Source organism: Anoplolepis gracilipes, chromosome 1 (assembly GCF_047496725.1).
Source record: "Anoplolepis gracilipes chromosome 1, ASM4749672v1, whole genome shotgun sequence".
Classification (NCBI taxonomy): Eukaryota; Metazoa; Arthropoda; class Insecta; order Hymenoptera; family Formicidae; genus Anoplolepis; species Anoplolepis gracilipes.
This window is the reverse complement of record NC_132970.1, coordinates 5400950-5428381: the sequence shown is the minus strand read 5'-3', so window position 1 is coordinate 5428381 and position 27432 is coordinate 5400950. Positions and strand designations below refer to the sequence as shown.

The following is a 27432-nucleotide window of genomic DNA, read 5'->3' as shown; positions in this document are numbered from 1 at the left end:
TTGTGAGAATGTTTTTCCGCGTTTCTCCGCCCGGAAAATCTCGAGGTTGAGCAGTTGCCGTACGCGTTTTCTTCTGATAACCGACCTTGCCGCCTTCGAGATAGAGAGAAAATCGTCCGCTTTCGAGAGACGGAGCACGGACATCCGCTATGAACAATTATTGCCGCAGCTCCGAGAGCTCTCGACTTTTGAATATCGTTATAACGTGATTTTATCTGCGAGTCGTGCAGAGAAATTCGCTAATGCGATAAATGGGAAACGAGTCTTGAAAGCGCGCGCTCGCAATCGCGCGGATATGAAGAAGCGAGTATACATTTAATATAAGTACACACAGTTACATATAAAAGATATGGTTACGAGATATAGCAGGAATTTGCAGTAATATAAACACAATTGTGCAATATAAAGATAAATGAAGAAATAATATCAATCTACTTTATTCAGCCACATAACTAATAATTCGATAGTCTCGATAATAACATACATAATTGTCGATTTACGAGATTTGAAAAGTTTTACGATTAAAATCGTGATATTATTATTTCTCGCAAAATACTGATTTAAAACAATGTCTCAATCGTTTACTCGCTCTTTATCATGTAAAAATCTATCGGCAGATTTTCAGTCGGAATTTATTTCTTCTTCCTGTTTATAACTCTTGCTTATTTCTTTTGCTTTCAAGCAAGCGCATAATATCCTGCATCAAACCGTCGACCTCTCTTCGAGGAAAATTTCCGTCTACATCGTATTTATTAAATTTGTCCCGATTTAACTTTAATAAATATACAGTTTTTATATTTTACAATAACAGCAGAAAAAAGCACAAATGAGACAATATGAAAGGACCGTAGTCGTCGTGTTCAGGCAATTATCGGACAGAAAATTCTACATAGTTGTACTGGAACAGTTCCGTCACAAATAAATATGAACGACGTTCTTTCGACACAGTAAAATAACGAGATTCCTCGACCGCGATTCTACGTTGCCGACCATTATTTTCCATTAATCTGCTATGGCAGAAAAAACCCTACCCCGGATTGAAGAGTCACTCGTCTTTCTCACTTGGATTTCCGAGACAATTGTGCCTCGATTTCATCCGAGATAAAAGCGGAGAACTAACAATAAGCAGAAAAAGACAACGTACCATTCGTAGATCTACTTTCCCTCCCCGCCGCCCCCCCCCCCCTCCCCGGTTCGCAGACTCAGCCTAAGGTTGTTCGGAAAACGCGTTTGTATTAATTAAAACGTAATTAATCAGAATTAAATTGACTCGGCTGGATAGAAACGACGGCGAGCGAAACGAAGGAAATTGATTGGTGGAAATAGGAGAAGAAAACAGTATGGTGTTGGTAACCTCTCTCGCGATGGATCGTTCGCTAATTCCGTGTATTTTCACAATTCCGGTCTTATCAATCAAGGATAATGTAAATATTTCAAGAATATCCGATAAGATTAAGAAAAAAGTTTAGAATTAATACGTTAGCGTTTATTGGTTTCTACGAAATTAATTTCTAATTAAATTACATTTGCATTTACATAGATCAATAGATTCAATCATTTAATTAGACCAATAGGTAAAAATGTGAAAAATATTTGGTACATGTTTTTTTATATATCAAAAGTTCTCGAAATAGACATGACATATTTTCTATGAGGTTATATTGACACACAGGGAGATACACATTCTCTATGCCAACAGTACATTTCAAAAAGCGTTGGCAAAAAGAAGTAAAAGAAAATTTTGATTTGCGCACTTTCATGTCAGTTTGTAGAATTGCGTCAGTATGGTTTCGTGGTTATTGAAGGACCGCAAAACTGTACAGTTTTACGAATAAAATTCAAAGTATACGACACAATGAAGTGTTGTGGATACAATCACTAAAGCATTTATAAAATTCTCTCTTTCTTTTACTCTGTCCCTTTCTTTAAACGTTCGATCCATGGACATTTTAAGAGTCACCGACTTGCGCGTGGTTCTTACGTCGGTCTATGTTGCTGAGAAGTTCGGACTAACTACAGCGAAACTATTCAACATTTTTTTCCTGTTAATTAAATACCGTCCTTGTAATGGAGTTAAACGAGTCGCGGTGCTTTAAAATGTAAAATGGGAATTGGGTCACAAACGTACCGTTAAACTCGTTTTTTTTCATTACTTCCCATAAACGCGCTTAGTCGTGTTCACTATTTTCATTTATTTTCCAACGTTTGTGAAATACATTGTTTGTGGCCGAAACTTGACATTGCTTTTCGATTCGCTCTTTTTTTTTTAACGAACAGTTGTTGACAGTTTAGCGATCTGCTACGAATTAATTTAAACGCACATTTCTTCATCAACAGTAGTTAAGTGTATGAGAATAAAAAATAATTTTATTGAAAATTTATGAAAAATAGTACATAGTAATAAGTAACGCGTACCTAAAAATAATATAAAATGCAGCATTATTCAATAATTATAAAAAGCGAAGCATTATGCAATATAGTGACATCTCTCTTTCTCTCGTATATTATTCTCTGAATATTATTCCGACATTAGTAACGTTGACACATTGTTGCCTTTTTTCGGGCTATAATGTATGGCGAACGATTTCGACGTTCAAGGAAAGCACTCGCAGCTCGCAGCGTTCAGGCAATTGAGAAAATAGGCGATTGATGTGGCGGAAACGCGATCGCCGACGTAAGTATCTGCAATCGCGGCGCCTGCACGTGCCCAAAACTCGCTTTTTCGCGCGACTTACCGAGGTGGAGCAATAAAGGCAAACGACGCGACGCGACGCAACGCGACGCGACGCGACGCGACGCGCCGTGTGCCGTGCCGTACAATTTATTATCTCGCGGTAAGCCCGCCGACTCTCGAATGAATTGCTCGGTCGCAACTTTTTCGTAAGGTCCTCGGAGAACAAAGCCCGACTATAGATACGGTGTGATCGGAAGGACAATAGAATTAATGGCCGGCGAGGAGCGCTCGAGAGAGAATTTTTCCGCCCGCCGTCGTGCCACAGGGTCGTCCACCCGTTACCTCCCACCCTCCGTTGTCCCTCGCGGCGTGAAATAACGGTTTGCCGCCACACCGACGCTGGATATCGAGGCGATGGCGGTCGATTCGGGGAAGAGACTTCAGCGGGAATTCCAACGTTGGACGTGTCCAAACGTTATTGAAGGGCGGTCATCGTCGAACGCTACTGGAATATAGAGACCGGGGACCGGATGCTACTCCGTTTCGCGTGCACATTTCCTCGCGCTCTCTCGTCAACGAACCCCCCACTGTAAAAGACGAATAAAAATACCTCCCGTTCCGATCTCTTTCCGGGAGGAAATATACCGTATGTAGTATATGTTTTCGCAGCCGCTACTAATGTAATATTAAACGAGTCCCCTTCGCTACGATCATCGGCCCTCGCTCGACGAACATTGTTCTAGGTCGATTTCGTGCGCGGATGGGATTGCGGAAAAGAGAATGGACCTCTTGGAATCGCGTTATAAGACGAAACGCGATGAGCCGTTATCTCGAATTTATCGAGAAATCGACGGATAGAAGAAGGAGAGCGTGTCCGTTTTAAAGGGGATCGTGGTTGGTTGCCACGCTGCTGCTGTCGGTGAAAAGGCCGCGAATAAATCGTGCCCGCGGAAGCGGATAACGCGTGAATCTAGAACGTCGAGGAGAGAAATCTGGTAAAAAGCAATGTCGTGTGTTGTCTAGGTTATAGCTCGCTCGAAAATTCAGCTTCGTTGAGATCAATAAAACCTCAATCCCGGTCTAGCTCGCGGCTAACGGCGTTTTCTCGAGAAAGCTTTCGCTCTTTTTATATCCTCTTCTCAATTGTACGTTATCGAGAGTCTATATTAAATGGTACTAAATCGTTTTGTGTGTATTTCTTTCAATCATACATATTGTTCCTTTATATAAAATATTACTATTTATCTAATCAATTCATTAAGAATTTATCGTCATATGCTTGTATCAATCGCACGTAATCCATCGTTTAATAATTGAATCGTAAAATTATTAAACGTAATTCGACAAATACTTGGCGTTGACTATCGGCTCCATGTACTTTGCCGGAAGATTAAATTTATTAGTTGCACTAATATATTAACAGACAATTGTATTTTAACAATGAAAGTCGCGCAGCGCGATGACCAAGAATCAATAGAATCTATGAACGTGCCAGGAATCTTGTGACCTACGTGCTTCCGTTCAACGAAACAACCGCAATCGGATCCCGTGGCACCGATTACGCTATAGCAGCCGCAAAAGCGCTCGAATCGAATGCACGTTCGCGGTGTTACGCCGACATTGGCGCAGGGCCACTCTCGAAACGACGACACTCGTAGCAGACCGAGCGAATCGCATTAATGATGGTTAGCAGAGCAGGCGGCGGATGAGAGGATGCTTTATCGTGCTACAGGCGCACCGTATGCGGACGGACAAGAAGCCGTGGGCGGATAATTATACGGAAGTTTCCAATTACGGATAACGCCGGAGCGAGTAACCGTAGGTGTTAGCAGTCAGCCGCTATCTAATCCCGAATCGAGTAGAATTCTAGGACCTCCAACAGACGTCGTGTGCATTAAGAGGATAAGCCGCTCCGTGATTGTAGATTAAACGCGTAGCGCTGCGTGACATTAAGCACCGCTATTGCGTTACGCATCGGAGCGCGATACCTCGCGATTTCGTGAGACGCAGAGGACTTATCGTCTAATCCTTATTCGTGGATTAATATCGTAACGTAAATAGTCACCACATTGAGAAAAAAATATATGTATAATAGTGCATAATAATATTATCGAAAGCAAAATGTCTCTTGTATAAAATATCGCGTAGAATTCTCTCTTTCTCTTTTTCCTGTCTAAAATTCTTTATGATATTCTTCAAAATTTTAAATGAGACAACTTATAAACTTAGCGATATGGCAGACGAATTATTACGTAATAAATCACGTAAAAATATCAAGAATATTATGATCGTCTTTCGTTGGCGAAATTGTAATAAAGTGATACATTGTTAAATGTCAAATTACGAGTATATGCGATACAGTCGGACCTCTTATCCTACGACAAAAAAATTCTCTCATGCTACGACCGCGAAAGAGGAATTATACCTCCACTCTCAAATTTTTGTCGCAGGATCAGAGGTTTAAGGGGAAGATTCCGGACCGAAAATGTCGTAGGATAAGAGATCCGACTGTATATAATATTTACACTTTACATCTATATAGTCATACAGATACACTTAGGCCCTCTTATTCAGAATACGTTTTTATTTTTACAGATAAATGCATTTTTTCTGAAAATTCTCTAATATAAGTAAATTATATTGTGTACTAAATGCACATTTATCGATAAACGCTTTAAATACGAGCTTTATTGTATTATTTGCAATCACTATCTATAATTCTCGTGAAAATAGCATTTTTAAATAGTTAAGGACGTGAATTCTTACTAAATTGGCATTTTGCCCGGTGACCTTTTTTCAGACATGCAAGATTCTTTAAGCGTAACCGTCACACAAGCGATTATATCACGGTGATTATGTGTGTACATATATACCTAGCGAACCAAAATGGTCTTTCGGAAGGTCCAAACTAAAAAGAATGTTATTCTTAATGAGCTGGCCCACCGCCAGCTCCTTGTCCGATAGACTAACCCACCCTGCAACTCGAGTCAATTTGCTCGGCTTTTTGGACATAAGTGTCCGCCGTCTGGACGATACTGACGAATAAAAAATGTAGCGTATATCGCTATCTTAAAAAGATGCACTCCTTGTTATAATTTAACTTTAACTCCACTCCTTAAGAGTATGTCTACTCTTTTCTTGAATCACTCTCTAAAAAAATGTAAAAAAATTGTATGCTCGCGACTTTTCTTGTTAATAAATAATAACACAGTTTCTCGAGATCGCGATCGATCTACGTAAATTTCATGCACGCTATAATTAAGTATGCAGATGTACACGCGACAAGATTTCTGTGGGTTCTCCCATACGAGCGTGAAGTTTCGGAAACTATCGCAAACTATGATCCAAGTTTATGCGATATAGGATATATACAGCCGAGGCAGAGAAATCCGAAGAACGAGGAGCGGAATTACGAGTATTACGTTGATATCGTCTCGCGACCTTATCGATCGTTCGAAATCCCTTTCTGTAGAATGCAATTTGGACTATTTGTTGGTTCTTTTCCGTTTCGTTCCCTCTCGATGATGGATTAGCCCATTACAAGTGGATTCTTTCTCTTTTTCCTTTTTTTTTTTTTTCTTTTTTTTAACAGATCCCTCTAAGCTGACCCAGTATCATATGGCATAATAATAGCCGCGCTGGCACACGCCAGACCGGCTTGGCCCTCTTGTTCCTTGAAACAATGGAACAAACGTTACTTTGTTTTCTGACGTACCGTCGTTTCGAGCCGGCAAGCATACGCGGAATCTAATCCATATCCCGGCGAGGATGAAATTTACTACTTTAATAACATCGCGTTTACCACTATCCAGGCACACTTACACACACACACACATATACAGATACACGCGTCCGCACTATTGGCGTACCAATGTTCGCCAACTTCTATCCAGCCTCTGTCCGACAGACGGCAACGATTTCGAGTATTTGGGTCAAGTTGTACCCGTTGTTTGCTAGTGACCATGTATATGCGCACGGGCGTATCGCTGACTGTAAAACGTAAATCCGGTAACAACCGTGCAACTTGTTCCCTGTCGGAACGAAAAGTAGCATTGCTAATTTAACGGCGCAACACGATGCTCTCTCCGCGGTGTTCGTTACCTGTGCGAGCAATAATATTTCTGCGGTGTAAAACAACGTCGAGACGCACGTCCACTGACGAATTGCACGGAATGCATGTCAAATCGTTGACACGGACCACAATGTCGTCGGTGCAACGAGAACAAATACAAATTGTTCATTCAGGTGAAGAATTCTCTATTTAAATGTGATGTTTTCGTACGTATTTTCATATTAAAATAAATTTCGTAAATAAAAATCGTAGTTTTTGTTCCCATTATTTATTTTGATTATTTTGATTATTTTTGATTAATTTTCTTTTGATAATTTAAATCATAATATTACGCAAAAGAACTTCTAAATTTTATTTATTTATTATTAAGTTGTTGCAAAAATAATTGCGTTTTTTTATTTTCCAATTTAATGCAAACATCGAACAACTGTTGAATGGTTAACGTTTGTTCTTCTGTAATTTCTTGAGTTATCTTGGGTAGGCATTCCGTTTCAATAATAGCTTTCAATTAGTTTTTGTCAATCGCAAAAGGACGTTCGCAATTCTTCTCATCTTCAAGGTTCTCGTCTCCGTTACGAAATTTTTGGAACAAATGTCGAGCTATACGTTTATTGACAGTTCCCTAGTCAAATGCTTGGTTGTTTTCCGAGCTGCTTTACGTTCTATTTTGAACTCATACAATAAAATTGCTCCAATTTGCTTTTTTCCAGTTTTAAAGTAAACCAGAATAAACAGTGAAAACAACCATTAACATAAATCAATAGAATTATTTTGTCTTTTAAAATATATATTACATGAACATAAATAAAAGTTTATGTTTATACAAAATAAGCAAAATTCAAAATAACAAAAAGCGCAATTATTTTTGCAACAACCTAATATTATTTAAGAAAATATATTCTGAATTAAATGTGTATTCCAAATTTGCAAATAAAAAATATATTATAATACTTAAAAAATTGGAGTAACTTATTACCGTTAAATTTAACATTTAACAAACTTGAGAATAACATCTTATGCGAAATTACGAAAGAAGGCTTGAAGAAAATCCGGAAAAAACAAAATGTATTACACGATTCAACGAGATAGGCTATTTTCGCTCGTATACACACATGCCCTATAAGGGTGCAGATTGGGGCGAAGAAGAGCCGCTCCTTTATTTTCCTTACCTGCGTGGGACGGTCACGTTGCCGCGATGCACGAAGGGGCAAGGAAGGAACGGAGAGAGACAGAAGACGGAAGAAAGAGAGGAGAGGAGAAGGAGGGCAAGACACGACGTTAGGGTGGATCCTGGATACATAACGTAACGGATGGACAGGCAAGCTAAGGCTAGATGGGTAAGGCTATACTCCAAAGCTAAACTACTTTGCCTCGAGCAAGACGGTGGGGGTTACGGAGCTTGAGTGCTAGCCGCTTGTTCTGTAATCCAATAGAGAACCTAAGTCCTTTCTCACTCCACTGCCGATATAGGTACACACATCCATAGGTATATATGTAGATGCACACTATGTACATCGAATACGTATGTAAATTTCAATATGGCGCGTCGAGTCTGCGCGTTTTTCTACCGTTCTACTGTCTAGGCTGACCGAAAACAATCCACGAAACTGAATAGAAACCGAACAATATCGGACAATACAAAACGGATTCGCCAGCGTAGACCCTTTAGGCCCTTCGAGATGTTTGAAATGTGTGGAATATGCAAAATTTATAGAAGACACTCTAGATGACCGATCCTGGATGTTCTATGGAACGATGGAACGTGCAATGATTTTCAAATATCCCGCAACATCCAAGATGATTGGATAAGGCGTTTGAGCTGATACATTATTTATATTTATGCGAACATAACTCCCTTCCTTATTCGATATTACGAAAACTGTGAATATGCTACGTAAACGCGTCGTGCATTTCGATGGAAATTCGAATCGCTATTTATATCACGCCCCATGGATGATAGGATTTTGATACACGGTTGGTATGACTATTATTAATGGAATGAAAGCTGGCGAATTATCAATCGTCCAATTAAAATAATAATCAGTGATTTGCGATTTCAATTAAATATGATTAGTTATGTATGTATTATATATGATATTACAAGATATTTACACGGTATATATGTAATGATTCGCATATTGAGCGATATAAATGTTACAAAATTTGTTTCTTAAATATATACAGAACTAAATTTTTATAAATTATTTTCATAACTATGCATGTACGACTACATTTTAAACGGTAGATTCCTCTAGCCTTCTTTATTATACATAATATCTTGTTGTTTAGTTAATAGTTATGTCTATAATGTATATAATGTATGTATATAATGTATATAATGCGTTTTCCTAAATGTGTAATTTTCTGATGCACGCACTTTTATTATATTTTGTTATTTTATTTTAATTCAAGCGTGTATTATTTCATCAATAACAGTATATTTCAAGCTTTCAATATATAAAAAATTCTATAATTTTAAAAATTTTGTTATAATTATCAATAAATAACAATAAATAACAAAATCGACAACATATTTAACATAGAAACTTTGAATGCTTACAATCAACAACAAATCAAAGAATCGCTAGTAAACTCTCGATATAGAAAAGTGTCTCGTCAGCAGCTATATAAAACTCGCAGTATTAGAAGCCCATATCACGTAGTGGCTCATCAGTGGTGAAATTGGCCACTCTTCTCAGGCATCAAGTTTTCTTGACCTGAAAACTTGAAAACCATGTTGCTTACATAGGAATGGGACTGTATGTGGCAATAGTATTATTTCGCATTACGTACATTTCGAGCAACAGTATTTCTTAGAAATCTAAAAAGGATAAGATTTATAAAATCTGATTATTATATTACTATTGCGCTAAATCATTTAATAAATTATCGCGCTAAAATAATTAGAATTGATTATAAAAGATTGATTAATATAATTACAGCGAACATTATTAATAAATGTATCGTAGAATAAAATATATTAAATATTCGATATTAAAATGTATGTCTAAATAAATACATCGATATCAATGACCTGCAGTTACTGGAAAGGTAAAGCAGTGTCAGAGCTAGGAATACCGTGTGAATTACGCTACCATCCCAGTGTACCGACATTGGTATCACATCCCTACAACGAGGGGTAGCTTTATTCAGAATGGTCGGTAAGGAAGTCTCGCAGCAAAGGGTGGTTTGTTGCCGATGGAGCATTCTAAAACCCTCTGGAAATTGTACATTGGGGTGAAACTCGAGTGATGGGGTTAGTAGTCAGATAATTTTTTGCCGTAACAAACCAACAACGGTAACAACGGTTGCAGGTTGTAATCGATATAATCGTTTGCTGATAAGACCTCACGGAAATATTTCGCAATATTAAAAGCTTCTAACAATAAGTAAAATAGCCTACACATAAAATTGCCATTAATCACAATAAAATTATTGCTTTTAGTTGTACGTTAATTATTAGGAAATTTTTATATCCAACACTGCACACACTTGTCTAATATATTAAATTGTACGATTAATTGTTTGAATTTACACTTGATGTTGTTTGCATTATACCGATGCATGAATGTTTTACTGTGTGCATCGATGAATTCTCGAATATCAAACACTTCGAGCGCGATCAATCGAACGCGGGGCGAATCTACTGTGCGATTTTGTGTGGCGTATTTTACTGCGCTGCTCGTAAAAGCTCGCGGACGCGAACATCGTCGTTCCGAGATATCGATTTCACGGTCGCAGATATTCTTGCACGTGTCTTAGCTCGTGCTGGCGTTTCCACTCATAAATGCGAGGTACCGTCACTCTCCGCCGACGGTCGCCGACAAAGTCGGGTCAGACGTCAAAAGTGAGTGACAGTCCTGCCGAGCCATTTTCCCTCATGTATAACGGCCCGACACTTTGCAATAAGAAGATATGACAGAAGGCCAGGAATGGCCGATATTTCTGACAAGTGCGCGCGCAAGCGAGCATAGACCCAAGGTATTATAGACGTTTCCATTGTACCTTATTCCTTGGGTTATCATTATCGCTCTGTCTTCACCTACACTCTGAATTATATACGCAAACGTCGGAGCACGATGCAAGCGCTGTGAGATACTTGTCAGCGCGTTTCAAAGCTTTCGTCATGTTATATTGCGTACCGACAACGTTATTTCCTGGATGCATTCTCGTTCATTTTTAACAATATCGCTATGTCGTCGGTCCGTTTTCATTTTACTTTTAAATAAATAAACATGAGAATAGACACAAGCAAAATACTGAGTTCGCTTAATAATTACTAATCTCACAACGAGATGAACTTGTGCGATATGTGTAACTATACTATTATATAATAATATATATAACAAACTTACAAATATCGCACATTGAAACAACTTATACATTCTAAATATGAAATGAGAAAATGTGTATTTATAATAGAAGATTTATATAAATGTCACGAATATATGAATTGTAAGTAATGGATTTCCGTTACATTTTCTACTCATAGATAATATTCGATATACTATAAATAAGGTGTGAGAATGGCATAAAAGAGTAACAGAATATATCCATGAATAGAAACATAAAATAAATCAAGCGAATAAAGCGATAACGATATTGCTCTGAGATATTGTATTGTGCAATAGTAATGACTAATGCGACAGGAAACTATTATTATAGCATCAAATATTCAACAAAACTATATTTTAATTATTGCATAATATATAAAATGTTATGTTACTAATAAAACATGTAACTTGAATGACTTATATATATCTTTACATTCATTTATAGTCTCAATGCTTAAAATAATTTTATTCTGTATAATAATAACTAAAATAGTATGTTATCTAATTTTATGTTAATAAATCTGAATTCATGAATTAAAGTCGCTTTATTATTGCAAAAAGACAGTCAATTTAACAAATTGAATGAAAAAGGAAGGAACAGAGAAAGAAATATGCAAAAATATATAATTTTAATAATATTGTACGTGAATAAATATATATATATATATATATAGTACAGTAACATTAAAATTATATCTTTGTATATTTCTCTCTCTATTTCAAATATAAACAGATATCACACATACACAAAACACACACCTCACATATTGTGTAGTGTATATAATAATGTAAATAAATTTAAATCAAAATTATTAACTTTATATATTATTGTAAATCTTCATTATTTTAATTATATTTTGAAGACAAAATCATATCGACGTGCTGCTTTTACAAATTTAAAAAACAATAAAGGAAGAGAGTGATGATACTTATGTCTCGCCTGACGTAACGAAAAAAGGATAGGAATGTGCGCAGGTCAAACTCCTCGCATTTCTTTTTCCACTGACATTGGAGAGTGATTAAAAACTTGATCCTACCGCGCCGTTCCATCTTTATCCATCCACCCATCCATCGCACTCTCGTCCTTCGAGTTCGTTTTACTCGACCTCCAACCTTTCGATATAGGATAGCGGACAATATGGCGGAATAATTGTTGTTCAGAGAGAACTCGGGGGACGATGAACAAGGGGAGTCGGAAGAGGGTTGTACGAGAGTACGGGTGAGGGAAAGGAGAGAGAAAGAGATAGACTCGACGGTGTCGGATTACTACTGGCATTGTGAAGTCCAGGCATGGGAAAGAAAAAGAGAAAACAGCAACCGGGGTGAAGGAGTGTATAAGAACAGTGGTACGAGAGTGGAAACGGCGGATAAGGTGGAGAAAAGATAGACAAGACAGCGGCGACGAGCCAGAAGCAGAAGAGGGAGAAATGTAGAAGAAGAAGTTATTAGAAATACCGTAAGAGAGTACAATACCACATCTACCTTGGAGTAAAAGAGCAAGGATGCGAAGGTGGGTTCGCCCCCTAGTTCTCTTTCTCCTGCCTCTCCTTTCAGCTTCTTTCTGTATCCCAGAAGCCGTCGGAGGAGTCGGCTTTCGTGAAACGTCGACGGAATCGAGATGGCACGAGGGAATGTCGCCGACGAAAGAAAAAAAGAAGTAACGAGAAAGAGAGAGAGAGAGAGAGAGAAGAGAGGGAAAGAGAGTCGCCTGTATCTTGACGCTTTCTTTATTTGCTGCGATTTATTTTATGATACACGCGCGCGCACTAACAGCGACATATAACAGGGCCACACACAGGCGAATGGTGTCCTCGGTACCTTGTGCCCGGCCGAGTGGAAAAATGTGATATTCTCTGACAAATGGACGATGGCGGCTCGTGGCAGAGATGTACGTTTAAATACGATTGTTTATTTCGTGCTCGATTGCTCGCTAATACCAATTTGTGATGTTTCGCTGGTTTACCGCTCTTACAAGAGAAGTGCACAAAGTGTTAATCACAAATAGGTATGTATTATATATCGTTAAAAAGGTCTTGCCAAGTAGAGTCTAGCTGTGCAATATCTCTCTTGAATGGCGCTGTGCGCAATAGAAGTTACATGACTATTAGGATTTTTTCAAAATCTAGTTTATTATTAAATTCAAAATGATGCAAAAGAAATAGAAGAGAAACAAAAAGAAAAGAATCACATCTGGTTTACAGTAACGGGGAGCGGTAGGTAGTGTTACAGCACTGGTATTCTTGGTTCTTGACCGCTCGGAACTTCGCAACAAGGAGAGGCCAGTCAGTCTATCTTCTATTTATTTATGTACACGACTATCAACAAGATCGATCACATATTCGCTGTAATGTATGCTATGAACAGAGAAATTGATGATTTACGACCAGCCTCCCCACTTCAAAGTAGCGACTAAGCGTCAAGACTATCAGTGCTGTAGCGCTATTTATCGCTGTTTGGCAAGACCTTTTAACAATATATAATATATAGCCATTTGCGATTAACACTTCATGCACTTTCTTTGTTAGCCGGTATATTCCAACGAAATTAAGAAGCATCATATATTTCAATTCTGGGAAGAGATATAATAGTCTCGTGTAATTCAACACATTCATGTAATATTAACATGGAATTTGCATATGATGTGTTGATAAAATTAAAATAGTGTTTACAGGCGCCAAAAGTTACTGAATAATATTTTGGCCGTAAACAATAATTTTTCATACTCATTTAGCGCTAATAGCGTGCATAGTCGCGAGGTAATAAACATGCAGTTTATATGACCAACTTAATAGTTCTCTCTTGCCGTAACTGTCACATATTATGTTACATGCGCAGTACAGTTTTGTACATCCCTACTATTAGATATTGTCCAGCCTGTCTGTTATCGTGTAATCAGTATAGTCAATATTCTCCTATTGCACGCATCTATATTTAGACGAACTCATATTGTAGTCCTTTGTCACGTTACTAATATAATTTCACTGGTCTTATCAGTAATTTCATGCAGCATGAATATAGTCTTACACGTGTCATTACATAATCCTTCACGTTTACCTATTATCAGAATAGCTTTTCATTATAAGGTTTTCAGAACAAGTTTTCATTACAAAGGATACATCTTTTGTCTTTATAGCTGCATGCAAGATAATTATGTGCGAGTTCTAAATAATTATACAATTGATATGATTATTATAAATTCTAAAGGAAGAATTCAAAGAACAATATGCTAGTATTATACTTTGAAGGAAATTTATAAATAATAATAATGACATTTTTAAGAATCAAATATTGCTTTCAACGACAAATATATATACTTGTGTCCTACAAACATCATCTCATAAGTGCGACATGAGAGACCTTTCTTAAGGTGTTGGTCAGTTGTCGAAGGGGTGTCGGGGCGAAGGAAAGGGATGAGATATCGATAGCTGGGCGAGTATAGGCAATAGTAGTATGGGCGGCCGTAATTGTTATCCGATCGAGACTAAGAGAAAGAGCTGCCAAAGGATGGATGTGACGTCATTGGGGACGGTTTCACCTATAATTGGATTTATGATCGGTGTACCTCCTTCCATCTCCCTTCGCTACGTTTATAGATTCGAAAATATATTATTTAAGCGCTCGGTCGAATTTACGACGTAGCACAAATACGTACGCGTACAATTTGCTACATGAATATTTGAGAAATCAATGGCTCGTTTTTCATCAAAATAATATTCAACTGAATATAATATTTTTAACTAAATAATTGGTCTACATAAAAATATTATGAAATAAAATGAATATATTTAAATATATATATATGATGTTTGAAAAAAATAAATTAAGGATCGTATATAGAAAAGTAACTTAACACTTGCATAATTTCGAATGTACCGATAAATGCGATTCGCGTTAACAATACAATCATAACACGATCGAGGAAAGTTTTAATTACTGGTATCAATTCGTATAACTCGAGAATTCAAAGCTTCTCCAGACACGCTGAATGAAGTTCAGACACGGTGCATATCGCTGTTACGTCGACGGAATCATTCCTCGCAAGTTTTAATTGCCGCTGTCTATTAATACAACGATTATGATAACGATATATCTGCGTTCATTAACATTAACTATCCGAATATTTCAATCTCCCACGGAAAATAAAGATTCTTCAGAGTTGAAAGAGTCTTGTATGTGACGAATAATAAACAAATTATTCGGTTGTAATAAGATTGATAAGATAAATTACATCTATTTACGCACCTTCTTCTCGGCGCTATATGCTTTATTATTCTGAATCATTGACTTAACCCGTTGGTATGTGTGGTGTATATATATATATACACCACAGTGGAGGGATGTCATCGTGAAGCTAATTTCACAACGACATGGTTCTCATGTTTGCACCAGCTGAATTGCACTGATTGTATTCTCATGCAAAATATATCGTTGGGATTGTTTTGCTTATATTATTGATTATTAACATAACTGTTTTAAACGCTCTTTATGTATATTTTTCGTAAGTAAATTTTTTTATATTTGCATATATAGTGTATTTTGCGAGTGAACCGACAAACTTCTAGAATGTATTTTAGAGATTATTGTAAACAAAAAAATTCTTATATATTGTAAATCAGCTTACAATTAGTTATCGAGATATGAAGAATTTTATTAATATTGTAATAAACAAAAAATATGAGACATTTATCATTTTTAAATAAATATTATCTTCTAAGGCAAAATAGAATGTGTTTTAAAAGTAATGTGACTTTAATTGACATTTAATGTTTTAATGTTAAATTAATATTTAAAGTGACACACTAGAGGATTCATCTATAGTGTATATGAACTTTTTGCTTATGATGACGTCTAGAATGACCTCTAGAATACATTCTAGAAATTTATCGGTTCATGGAACACTGTATGTACATATAAGTAACTATATAATATAGTCTTTTCAAATGCAATAATAATAATCGTGATAATACATAAACATTCACAATATTAAAAATATAGACAATTATTTCATTAATATCTTTGCACATAATATGATTGATTTTTATACTAATCCATTACAATTTGTTGTAATATGCTAACCGAAATGCAAAGAATCATTTTTCACCTTACAATAGAAACAAATCAGATTTCGTAACGTTGGAACTATCTATCTGCGCTCGAGAGGATTTCTTCTAATCTTTTTCAATAGTTAATAGGATCAGAACGTTAATCAATCAAGCGCGAGGCAATTAACGTAACCTTTTGACAGGCGTTCTGTCCAAGATGCGAGCATCTGACGTGGATTTCTTTAATCAGTCACCCTCAATGCGAGAAGTAAAGAGACGATGGGACACGAAAAGTGGAAAAGAAAGACGAACGGAAAATAAGTTGTAGCACAAAATGAATCGCGCAAGTGAAACTGACAGGTAATTTTGTAATAATTAAAGAATAACGACTGTACATTTACTTTACTTGTAAACTCAAATTGACAATGAGAGAAATTTAGCATAAAATCTATACTCCGATTACAAATTACGAGTACGTCTCTTCAAATTTTGTTGTAAATACATTTTACAATTAAATTAAATGATATACTAATTAACTATAGAATATCAATTATATATATATATATATATCCATACGACTTTCGAAAAAGAAACGAAATTTCCATGAGAATTACATTATTAACTTGTGAAATATAGAAGAAAAAAAAACCGTTCGTTTTCTTTTTCAGATTATTTAATGAAGTCATCGCTCATTTCCTCCTCGCCCTTCAACTTCGATTCATCCGTGATTTTAAGAACGTACCTAACAATTTGACTTTCCTACTTTGCGTTCATCGGACTACCCTTGAGGAAAATTGCTGCCCATTTTTCTCCGTCATCCGGTCTCACCCCAATGAGCTGCTATGAGTTAAAATCGGAAACTCAATGGTACGAAGACGCATATCTTACTTTTTAGAATAATCCTGTCTCAATAAGCTTGCAATGTAATAAGCCACTTATTCTTGATTTCGAAAATTATTTTAGATGCACGAATCAAGATAATGTATGAATTTAGTTGCAATAGCTGATATGATAGCGCGAATGTCATCAGCAAGCTATATTGCATCCACAAATTATACCGAATATGATTATACCTTATACCAAATACAGTATAATGTACTGTTTATGCTGCAACATACACAATTCATATATTCCCTACATAAATATCACAGACCTAAACATATAAACGTATAAACAAAATTAATCTGTATTATTAATATAATAATAAATATAAACAAATAAAATTGTTAATATATCACAAAACGCAATGCATGAAAATAATTTTCAATACTTTTTAAAATTGAGAACTAATTTAAAATTTTCAGCATGCTTGTTAATGCAGTGAAAAGAAGTAGGAAGTTAAAGAAAAGCCTAACCAAGGAAGTTGTTAAATATCAAATAGGATTCGCCCCATTACACCGAAATACCCTCGCAGCTCGGTTAGTCCTACTTAGCCTGGTACTTTCTTACTTGCACCCTTCATACTAACAAGGCTAGATGCTTTTATCGTTTCAATTCACATCATTCTGGCTAGTACATCGTCATAACTTTATTGTTTTAAAAAGTAAATTATTTTATTAAAAATAAGGACATAATTTTGTTATTTTAAAGAGTAAATTTTTACATTATTAATAAGAACACAATTGATCGATCGAATATATAACAACATAGATATCATAAAATATACTCTCTTAAAATGTAAAACAAAGTAAAACTTAAAATATGAAATAAACTAGCACATGGAATTAATATAATTAGATGGCATAACTTAAAAAAAGTTTATAAGTGAAAAATAGTAGACATAAGTATTAAAAACAAGTAATACTTTTTATATGACTCCATTATTATATATGTCTCTATTATTTGCAATATAAGTATAAAAAGCATTGCTATATTAATTGATATAGCTACGATAGAAATAAAAATAAAAGGACGATTCAACAAAAGTTTTGCGTCTCTGATTTTTACCTCAGACCACGGCAAGAGCAATTACTTTAGGAATGATCGTCACGGGATAGGGCAGAGTGAACTTGCTTAAGGAAAGCGCGCAGGAGGTGGCACGGGATGCAAGAAGTGGATTGTGCAGCGACAACGTTAATAAATCTCTGGTAATTAGAAAGAATGTCCCGGGGAGACGAAATTGCTAGTGGGCCAGACTCGGTCGGCCTGTTCATTTTTTACGCTACACGAGCGTTAAGATCTTTTAATGCTAGGTTATAAATGATTTGCGAAACCGGAGCGCTATGCTCCTCGTGATGTACCATATATATTCAGACAACCCGACAACCACTTGCTCGTTAATCACACCGGATTTGTTACAATTAAATTTAAAAGTAGGCTGAAAGTCTCAAACAATATCAATTTATGTGAAATTGATTAATTGGTAAATCTTTTATAAAAAATTTACAATGCTTTTACGAATGATATTAACAATTGCATTGCCATAACGTTTCAAATTGCTACAAATTCTGCATATCCAATAATTAAATATAATTATATTGATGCATTCATATAAAAACTACATGCTTCAACGGGTCTTTAAAATTGAGATTCGCTGATATAGAAAGTGTAAATGGATCAATAAATTCATAAATCTTTTCTCTGAATTCCCGTTTATGACAGAAGAAAGTCATTATCAATGCCTGCGCAGGCCGTAAATCAGAAGGTAATAATTCTCCGGGACGGAAATATAGTTAAACGTCTCAATTGCAGCGCGCGCCGCGCCAGCAAGTCCGGTTGGCAATACTAATTAAGTGCTAGTGTATTCTCCTGACGGGAAACCCCTAGAATCCGGAAACGAGGGTAGATGTAATTAGGATGAGTTGTGACGCCTGTAGCAAGGAACCCCTGGCTTCGTTGCTTTCGCGCTTCTCTCCGCGACGATACCAAACAAACACACATACGCATACACTTGCGTGCATCTCTATGTATAAAATGCACACAACGCAGATGCAAGCCGGTTGTTATCACCAATTTCGAGCTCCTCTCGTTTCTATGCGCAAAGCACGGAATATTAATCTACGAATAATACATGCCGTTTCTTAATTGCGATCGTACATGCGAGAATTATTATACATAATCGATGCATCATCCTCTCGACTTGCCCATCATCCTCGTAAGAGACATTGCACAATGCTCATCCACGATCGTGGGAATCGCTGTTGCAACGGCTAGTTGGACTCCTATTAATGTTGTACAGTCGGCGCGTCGAATTAGCATAAAGTTCTACGTTGGAGTGCCAACGCGCCCGGAAACCAAACTTTCGTCAAACTCTATGTGCATACGCGCGAACTACGCGATTACAGTGTTTTGCCTGCCACATTTCGTTCGCGTGTTGACTTTGTTTTAAAAATCAATTTTTCGAAATATACATGATAAGATCTTATTGGAATGGAAAAGCTAAAGAATATAAATTTTAGAATTATGCACTTTTAATTCTCAAAGTACTTAAGAAACTTTAAAAAACTTTCATAAATTTTATTAACGCGCAAATATTATTCTATTATCTCAAAATACAACTTAGAACTGAAGAGAATTACACACATAATATCGTGCAAGAGAATCTTAATGCTACATAATAATTTGTGTAAATTTCATAGAAACTAAATGCTGTGCTAAAACAAGAACTAAACTGAAGAGGAATTACAAGCATTTATAATATATTTATTTGCTATATAATTATTATCGATAAATGATTAGCAGAGCAAAACAGACTGAATATATGATATTTTGTATAGATAACGAATAATTAAGTGCAGTTTTCATATGATAATATCGTATAACTTTTAACAATGCGCTATTATATAATGTATAAATTATCTACATACAAACATATAAATGTATACATCCATTAGACTTATAAAAAAATATTTTGTTCACAAGAGTATTTTCATTTTTACAGCGATAATAAATTATTTTCTATTCAAAATGTATTTTAATAATATAAATATATTTTTTAAATGATATTACAAATAAAGTTTAAACATATAAAATTAATTAAATTAAAATATTTTGCGTTAGGTTTCGGCATTTACAGGTTAATGTTATAAAAAGTGCCCTCGTTACAAGTCAAAAAGAAACTTTATGCACCTACTTTCTCTAATTGCTGGACGCCACAATCGCTACTAAATTTTCTTGACAGAATCAGCCACACCCCGTCCAGTACTCATCAGGATAAAAGTCGGAGGACGGAAACACTTAGCACAGAGAATAAAATTCTATCTCTCTGTCGGTTGGAAGTAATAGTAAGAATTCTATCTATATCGAAAATTCTATCCTCTCTTCACACATTAACATACATACTTACTCTTTATCACTTACATAATGTCATTTAATATGATTGTTCATAAGTTTTAGATATTTTAATATTTCACAATTATTACGTAGTTCCTGTTGTTTCCTAATCTTCAGAGGCGCAGTATTTTAAGTATTTGAAAAATACTTTTCGATGAGAATAGGTGAGCTAATGGCAATAACGTTTCAAAGAAAAAGAAAAAAAAGCCGAAAAATGTCGAACTTTGAAAAAACTCGTCCGGCTAGGAAGTACGGTTGCGAAAGACCATTTTACGGTATGTAACGATCGCGTGTGCGCGGTACTTCGTGACTCTTGAATAATAACGAGTATGATAAGACGGCCTAGCATTAACAAATAAAACACTTTCTAGACGGAAATAAGCGGTGTTCCGGGATCTAGATAATACTTAATAGAAAAAGTTTGGTGACCGGTTAAGTTTTCGTACTTTATGTGGATCTTTCGTAAAATTAATTTAATACGCATTGAAGTGGAAGAGGAGAGAGTGAAATCCTGTTAGTATTCAAAGATAATACAATTGCGCGAAACGAATCACTATTACTACATTATGTCATAAACTTAATGCAAAATGGAATAAAATATCTTTTTAATTATACCGTCCGTAAGCGTTCCTCGCAATGTCACTGCGCCGAGTAAGTATTTACTGCACCAGCAATTACACTACGGCTGCAACGTGGCAGAATTCTTTTTTTTTTTTTATTTTTTATTTCTTCGCGGGGGATCCGTTATTCCATTGAAAGGTCGTCGATATCCGTGATGCTTGCCTTTAAAAAAACTGATAGGCGAAATGAAATACGTCATCGTCGATGGCGATATTTCATAGTTCCGGGTGATCGATTCCGATGCGAAATTCCAACGAGTGGCGTCCCATCCCCACCCCTTCGCAACATCGTACCAGCTGCAAATTAAAGACGTCTTCCACGCCAGGTGTCACTCTTTCTGTAAAATATTCACTACTTTCACGCTTCCGACATTCCTGAAACTCGCTCTACGCAAACAACGACTCGGACTCACAATTGACGCAGCGCACGTGACTTGATTACCACCGTCCGCTACGAGAAAATCCTCGCGAGTGAATTTCTTAAAACGATCAAGCCGTCGTAATCCTCTTTCTTAAGCCAGTGCGAGAGGAAGAAGAACGACTTGAGAACGGTGGCTATGTTGGAATAATTAGCGAGATAGGATACTTAACCAAGTATCCGTAGGAGTAGGCGAGAGAGAATTTTGAGAGACGGCACAGTGTGGAGACTCCTCGTTTCGCTGTCGCACGGATCTGTAATTTCGATAATTATGGGTTAATGCGTTTAGCCACGTTAGCGGCACACGTAGCGGAAACATGATTCCAGACGTACGTGAGATACCTGCAAATTAATTAAACAATTGTCATATTAGGCCAAGTAACACATAATTGCTTAATTGTTACATGCTTATTCGAAATATATAAATTCCACGCAAATCAAAGTTACAAATCTTATTCATTTTCCAAAACTGCAATGCAAAAAGTTATATAATTTTAATATAAAGTATGGTGTGTACAATTTTTTATAATTCTTTTTTTATTTAAAATATATTACGTATAATAAGACTTTATACGAAGCGTTCGAATAAAATCGTACGCTACTACTATAATAGTCTGATATTGCTGTGACTGTTACTACTAACTCTACATTACTACTAGTCGTTTATGTCGACTGTTGTTAACAGTCGCTGCATACGATCGATATGCGGAAGCGCACGTCGGTCTAATTTGTGAAAATCCTTGACGGAGAAAATCCGCGATGTATATCAAAATGTTTACGCGGCAGAGGCGTGCGTCAACACACGCTTAAGTTTTGACGGCGTCGCTTCTTAAAAGCTTTCCCCCGCGAGCAAGAAGCTTTCCTTTATGATGAAACAATATCGTACGTCGCCTTTTTCAGCCACCCGCATTTCTTCCGTTCCACCGGCGACCTCGTCTCGCACACTCACGGTTTTCGTCGCCTCCGCCCTATCTGCATTCCTAGTCTCAACGAGCCGCAAAGGAATTCCAATTTTAAACAAAAGTTTCCTGACGGCGGTAACCTCTCTCTGGCCTTTCCTCTCCTTTCCGCTGCTTCGCGTCTCTACCTTCTCTCTGCTGTCGACATCGCGGATTTTAGGCGCGCGTTCATGCATGGCCCGACCATGAAGCTAGGCACATCGCTTCTTTGTCTACGCTAACATGTTTCGTTTATGTCTTCTCTACCCATTATAGAAATTCTGGTGCTCCCTCGCCAAGCGATTTCTTCCTCATTTTATGATTGCAGAATTATTTCATTTTATTTTCAGTTATTTTTCGATATCGAGCATATAGAGTTTTGCGCAATTTATGTATAAATAAGAGAAAAATTATAAAATCTTATTCAAATAAATGATATATCCAAATTAAAAAAATAAATTTCATTCATTCTCTGTATATGTATCTTTTAGAATAAATAACAGTATTCTCCATTTAATAAGAGGAAGCAAAAAAGAATGGAAGATACGAAGAGGAATGACAACAAGTATGGCGTATCGAGCCGCGAGTCTCTACCGCTTTTTCTCGGATCGCCTATTTTAATGCCCCTTTCCGCGTCTGCGGATCGTCCGGATAGAAAAAACGTGAGCGACCGACGAGGAAAATGGTAGCAAGGGCGACGATAAACACAAACGCTAATCCATAAATCCTCTTGCAAACGGTAGAAAGCACGCGCAATATACGTATCACCGACTCGAGACGTACATCAGTGCCGCGTCTGTTGCAATATCGATAAAACATTGATCTGCCATTCGTGCCCAAAGTCTCTTGTATAGGATTCGCAATGCCGTTAGACGTCCCCCGCGCCCTGTTCACAGATACACCCGAGCGAGCGAGCGTGCATACGGAACATACCACCGCCACCGTTTCGACGGGATTATATCCGACTCTCTGTGTTCTGTGCGTGCGTGCACCCGCTGCGCCCGACCGGGTATACACGTACGCGTCTGCCGGTATCGTGATCTACACGCGAATCACGAAAGCTCCACGCATAATTCGACGTTAATGGAATTTGGGTCGACCCGATCTCTCAGCGACCGATCGCATGGCATACCCTCCATGCGATTATTTGAAAAAAAGTGATTCGCGCGCATACAATTTAGGATAAGCGTCGAGTTTTTCTTTGGCTATCATGATTTTCGTAACGCACATGTGAAAATTATGCAACGAATTATGCTTCAAACACTGCAGTCTCCGCTGAAATCTAATAATATGAATAAAGCAAATGTAAATTAAATTAGAGGCAAATTTCTTGTTACTCGATTGTATTGTATTATATATTGTTAAAAATATACAAATAAAAACTTTTGCTAATGCTATACCACGAAAGAAGAGAAAAATATTATCTCTCTTATCCGTAAAATCCGTCTCGTTCCAGTAGACGGCATTTGCATCGTACGATCCCGAAATCGCACTATTTCGTTTATATCCGCCGCGTTCGACGACAGATTAATATTATTCTCGGTTGCATGATTCCACTGCCGCGATCACTCTAACCCAGAAGATCAAAGCGCGGAAAATCAGAAATCATCTGCATTAAAGCGCTTAACATTATGTATCGTGGTGAATTTTGATGGTCTATCCTATCGGTTAATATCCGCTTCTTGCCAGATCAAAGTATGTAGTTGTGTCGGGCAACGAATTGGCAAGCTCATCTCTGAAGATGGTACTGTAATTATAAGGTCGGCAGCGCGCGGTCGGTGAAGCACGAGAGAAGTGCAAGAGCCGATGGTGGTGGACTAGAAAGAGAGAGGGAGAAAGAAAGAGAGAGAGAGAGAGAGAGAGAGAGAAATGTAAAACTGAGAGGACAGAACTAGGGGAGGAAGCGACGAGGCGAACGATGGCTCAAACACCGCGGCACAAAATTCACAATCTAATCCAACTAAGCAAATTACTCTCAACTTTCTGGGCGGCAGCTACGCATGCTGTCCCTTCACCTCGCATTCCCGGCAACTTAGATCAAAGGGAGCCGGCGTCCTTCTGCGCGGGAATATCGCGCTCGACGTTTCATCTCACGACACCCGTACTTCCGGCATCTCTCTTTTCCTCCATTTTGGCCGTTTTATAGACACGTGTACAGAGTTCGGCTTGGTTCGACGATTGAACGCATTCGACCATCCTGTGATTAAAGTAACCTCGTAACGAACGCATCAAAATACATATATAGCTTGTCGTATACAGTGATGCGAGTTTAAGCAATCTCGAAATATTTTATCATTTTAATACTGTTGTTAACTAATGTCACGATTTTTGGCTCTTTCACTGTTTAAATATCTTAATACGTGTACTATTATTTTTTTCTGCATAATTTAACACGTGTCGCTGAGCACTTTGAGTAAACTCTTTAGAAAATCAATACATTTCATCCATGTATAATTATAAACACATGATTACAAAGCCGATGTATGTGTCCGAATTACTTCAACCATGTAAATTGCAGAGTGGAAAATCATATCAGAATAATTCGATTATACAAGTAACGATCTGCACGATTAGGCTACAAATCCAAATAGATTTTCGATCACGTGCATCATTTAGCATTGATGAACTCGTAATCGTGCTCACTTCTGGCTAAAAGGCACTTACAAGATAGAGAGGCAGCAACAATCGACGTCGTCGGATCAGCGACGAACGGGGAGATACGAGGAAAGACAGTACTTCCGGAACGCAATATCATTCGGAGCGAGGCGGACCGTAATTCTCACTTGCTTGGTCTTTGGAGCCGAGGTAGCACAAGCTGCATCTGTTGATTATCTGACTAGTAAACACGGCGCATTGTTATCGATTGGGCCAACAATCTGCCGCCCCCATATTGACGCAATACTGCCTCGCAGTTGCATAATGAATGGTTGGCTAATGACCCTACGGAGCTTGCGGAAACCGCTGTGAGAGGATGACGGTGGGGCCTAGAAGTCGAGCCACTTCCGGCATTAAACATGCATCGTCGGTACAAACGAGTTATCCGAGACATCCGTTTGAAAGTCTATGATATATGTATATCATTTACATATATATCATCCGAATTATTAAAAAACTATTCAGATATAAGATTACATTTTTTGTATACATATTTCTGCCGCAATTAATTTTATACGTTATTTTCCCACTTAAATTAACAGTAATTATATATCAACAGTTGATTGTTACTTTTAAATAAGCAGATAGGTAGTTTAATGTAATTTCGTGAAAGAATTTATGCTCATATGCTTTTTTATCATTTTTTTCTTCCGTTTTCTTAAAATTATAATATATGTGCATTGCCTATGTGACGGTAAATACGAAAACTTTTACATATTAAAATTATCTTTATGTAGATTACTGCATAGCGTGTAGAAGCAACAGACATCTAAAATAAAATGCGGGTCGCTTTGCATACATATCTAGTCAAGCATTCCGACCGTGCTTTCTAAGAAAAGTAGCTGCATTAATCCTCGAAACCCGCATAAACTGAGATTTATTTGTACTGAAAAATTTTATAATTATTAAGCAGTTTTTATTGTACATTAATGTGATAAAAATTGTTTAGAATAAAAAAGATTTTTTTTATATCAACAATTTAATAATGTCTCCATTTGAATTAACTATATTGTAAATAATTACTTGAAATTGTGTTATCGTTTGTTTTCAGCTCTGCTGAGTACGCGGAGGCTAATAAGCATATTTTGACCACCAGTCTGACGCATCACTGTAAGTACATTATATCTGAATAACCTTCTTCATTTATTTAACATAAGTCTTAGAAATTAAATGTTTTTTTTCGAAGAATAAGCACGTTAGAAAATATAATATTCATTTAATTTATTAATTGCCACACAATCTTCAATAATTATAGTTAACGAAAAATTTTTCATTTAGATGCAAAAAGAAATCCAGACTGTGTTCCATCATACAGACGAGATTCTTTCGTCGTATAACACTGCGACATTGCGAGACTTTCTTCGCATTTTCGTCGCGTGAATTATTCCTTTCTCGCGCAAGCTCAACGTCGTCTGCACCGTTACGCAACTTGTACTTTAGTACATCCCGACTGTGATTCTTTTGTAGCGGTAGCCGGCTTTCCGTCACTTTGCACGGTTTGCGTTGCGAGAGATGGTGAAACGTTAGACAAGGGTCGTGACTTTCGCATGAAACTTCCTCCACTTTTGTCCTCCGGGGCTGACGCTATAACGACTCTAATCTCCTTACGCTCCAAGCTGTTTTTGCCGACCAAACGAAAGTGCTTACGGCGTTGACCAGTCGGGTAAGAGACTTACAATTTACTTCTATCTAAGAGGCTTTGCAGGACGCGCAGAATGTTGTCGCTATTCTAGGCTTTATTTAATGTTCATGTCATTTTACATTTGCGCTACGACGCGAGTTTATCTTGGCATCGTCGGTATATTTTCTTGCGAGTACGCTCTGACGAACACTGTAACAGTGTCGGAAAGAAGCAAAAAGAGATGAGAAAATTTCTTTTTATCACTAAAGTAAAGGTATTAAGAACAGTGTCAAAATCGTAAAAGGGCGATCGCGGAAGCATTTACTCGTAATTGTGGGACAAGAAGATACAAATCCTCGTGTGACCATCAGATCGCGTAATCTCGTGAATATTACATCCATTTAAAGAGTAGCTTCTCTTGTTCTTGTAATTACACGAATAAATGTTGAATGTATATCCATGATTAGCCGGCGTATACAGAGTGTTTCTAAAATGTTTAATCTAACTTTGCTAGAAAGAGAGAGAGAGAGAGAGAGAGAGAGAGAGAGAAAGAAAGAAAAAGAGAGAGAGAAAGAGAGAGAGAGAGAGAAAGAGAGAGAGAGAGAACGTTCTACTAAACAAAATAATGAGAAAAGTTCATATAAACAAACAACCATCAAACGCTAACTTTTATTTACTTTCGTTATTTCACTTTTAAATTCGAGTGGTCGGAGCAATTTGTAATTACGCGCGCGCGAATATTCGTAGGATTTCTCCACTTTCCTCTAACACGAGTTACACATTTAA

General features: G+C 37.0%; 1 protein-coding gene across 9 annotated transcripts in view; it reads left to right on the top strand.

Annotated features, from left to right (window-relative positions):
• Ten-a (Teneurin-a transmembrane protein) overlaps positions 1 to 27432 on the top strand; it is a 454976-nt gene that overhangs the window by 116455 nt on the left and 311089 nt on the right. For 6 of the 9 annotated variants that reach the window (XM_072889357.1, XM_072889390.1, XM_072889375.1 and 3 more), the window contains exons 3-4: positions 16791 to 16989; positions 26077 to 26135. In XM_072889357.1, the coding sequence (XP_072745458.1) occupies positions 16955 to 16989; positions 26077 to 26135 (94 nt within the window). In that variant the 5' untranslated portion in view covers positions 16791 to 16954. Of the gene's footprint in view, positions 1 to 16325; positions 16483 to 16790; positions 16990 to 26076; positions 26136 to 27432 lie in introns of all 9 variants that reach the window. The other 3 variants (XM_072889393.1, XM_072889392.1, XM_072889348.1) reach the window with 2 other exon arrangements.